General features: G+C 46.3%; 1 protein-coding gene across 1 annotated transcript; it reads right to left on the bottom strand.

Moving 5' to 3' along the window:
- Positions 1 to 221: 221 nt before the first annotated feature.
- On the bottom strand, positions 222 to 1,332 carry LOC118904926 (FUN14 domain-containing protein 2). Its single transcript, XM_036871061.1, has one exon. It carries the CDS (start codon positions 1,236 to 1,238, stop codon positions 669 to 671), a length of 570 nt encoding a protein of 189 aa, XP_036726956.1. The 5' UTR covers positions 1,239 to 1,332; the 3' UTR covers positions 222 to 668.
- Positions 1,333 to 1,753: the final 421 nt, after the last annotated feature.

The raw sequence follows: 1,753 nt of genomic DNA, 5'->3' as shown, positions 1-1,753 counted from the left end.
AATGTATCTATTGGTTGGTTTCCCTAAAGACCTACCCACCAAACACAATACCTTCAGCTCAGCATATGTATCTTTAGAACAAGTTCATTCCGTATTCAGATATTTCAACTGTAGTGCACATGCTGCCATTTTGTCAGGATAATTAGAGCCAGTAGAAGTAGTTCTCATTCTGTAACCTAAAATCTACTACAAAAGAAAGTAGACACCAAGATACCAAAATCTTTCATGCTTAAAGGCAAATGTATTCAGTTCCTTTCCATGCAGAACATAGTAAGGTATCTTATATGCTTGTTATTTCTTTTCCAAATCAAGTTTGGGACAACCTTTGAGGATCCACTCACGCTCCATGGTGAGCCATCTTGTACCATGTTCTGGTAAGTATCTTACATAGAAGAGAAAGGAATATTCTTGCTGACCTAGAGATCAGTCAAGGGGGGAGTGTGGTGGGAGAAGAGTTAATGTCTACTGTCTCTTCCGTTGCCGTCAAGGTCATGGTGCGGCCTTTATCCACTTGTACCAACAGATGCCTACAGAAGCCATTCAGATACGCCATGGCAGGGAGGAAGGCATGGGAGAAGAGGACCCAGAGGAGAGACTTGCTATCCTATGATGGAGTGAAGAGGCTGCTGGCTGGAAAGACCAGGAATAAGGAAGTGAAGTCATCCTCTTTAGGATGCCATACCTAGCAGAAAGCCTCTGAAAAATCCACCAGTCACTAGAACATTCTTCTTCACAAACGACACCACCTCCTCTAGTTTGCTTTTCACCTCCGTAGGTATCTGGTTGCTCTTGTGGATCTTCAGCTGTTCCTTGGCTTTCTTCATGTCCTTCTCTACCCGCTGCCCGTCCACGTTGATGTAGCCAGTATGGTTTGCAAGCTGAAGCAGGAAAAATCCACCTCCCAGAGCTGTGGCAGCCAACCTTCCAACCTTCTGGAATATGAAACCCGTGCACCATCCAGTGACACCTCCAATTAACAGCTGGGTTGCCACGCTATACTTTCCAGCTGAAGGCCCAGATTCCTGCCCAAACAGCTTGCGCCGCCATGGCTGCTTTTTAGCAAGTTCTGCAAGGTCCAGTGACTCAAAATTTCCCTCCAAGTTTCCTTGACTGGCTGCGGCCGTCTCGGCGAGCTCGTCTCGCGATGACACCCGTCGGGACTCCGCGCGGTAGGACGCGGAGCGGCGCGCTGCCGTCGGCGCGAGCTGGCTTCCGGCGCGTGGGGTAGACGTTTCCATTCCCACGGCGGCGGCGGAAGACGTGGGCGCAGTCTTCGTTTCTGTAATCTTCAGTCTGGTTTTGGAGATCCTCCTGAGTATCTCCTGCCACTTTTAAAAGGTAAGTAATCCTTTTATCCTGTTAAAGAGCACAATACTGGGGATGTGAGACCAAGAATGGTCAGGTGTAGGACATTAAAGGAAAGCCCGTTCACTCTCCTTTAATAGCACCCTGTATTAGTTTAATTTCAAAGTTGAGAAAGTCTCCAGGATAGTCTAGTCTAATCATCATGCATTGGGTGCACATTGGCTGCCTTAAATAAAACTTCCTGTTAGTATTTCCCCAGTCTGTTTACACGGAAATGGGTCTTTGAGAATAGTGATTCCAGTTAAGTCCTTGGCAGCTTGTACAAGGGTAGTGAGTGATGGGCTAGTGCTTATGATAAAAGCTAATTTACTGAATAAACTGCGTGGTAGACACTTTTCTAAGTTCTTTGTATGCATTTACTCTTTAATCCTCACAATAACCTTATGAG

This window comes from Balaenoptera musculus, chromosome 12 (genome assembly GCF_009873245.2).
Source record: "Balaenoptera musculus isolate JJ_BM4_2016_0621 chromosome 12, mBalMus1.pri.v3, whole genome shotgun sequence".
Lineage (NCBI taxonomy): Eukaryota > Metazoa > Chordata > Mammalia > Artiodactyla > Balaenopteridae > Balaenoptera > Balaenoptera musculus.
This window is presented reverse-complemented; position numbering and strand designations above follow the sequence as displayed.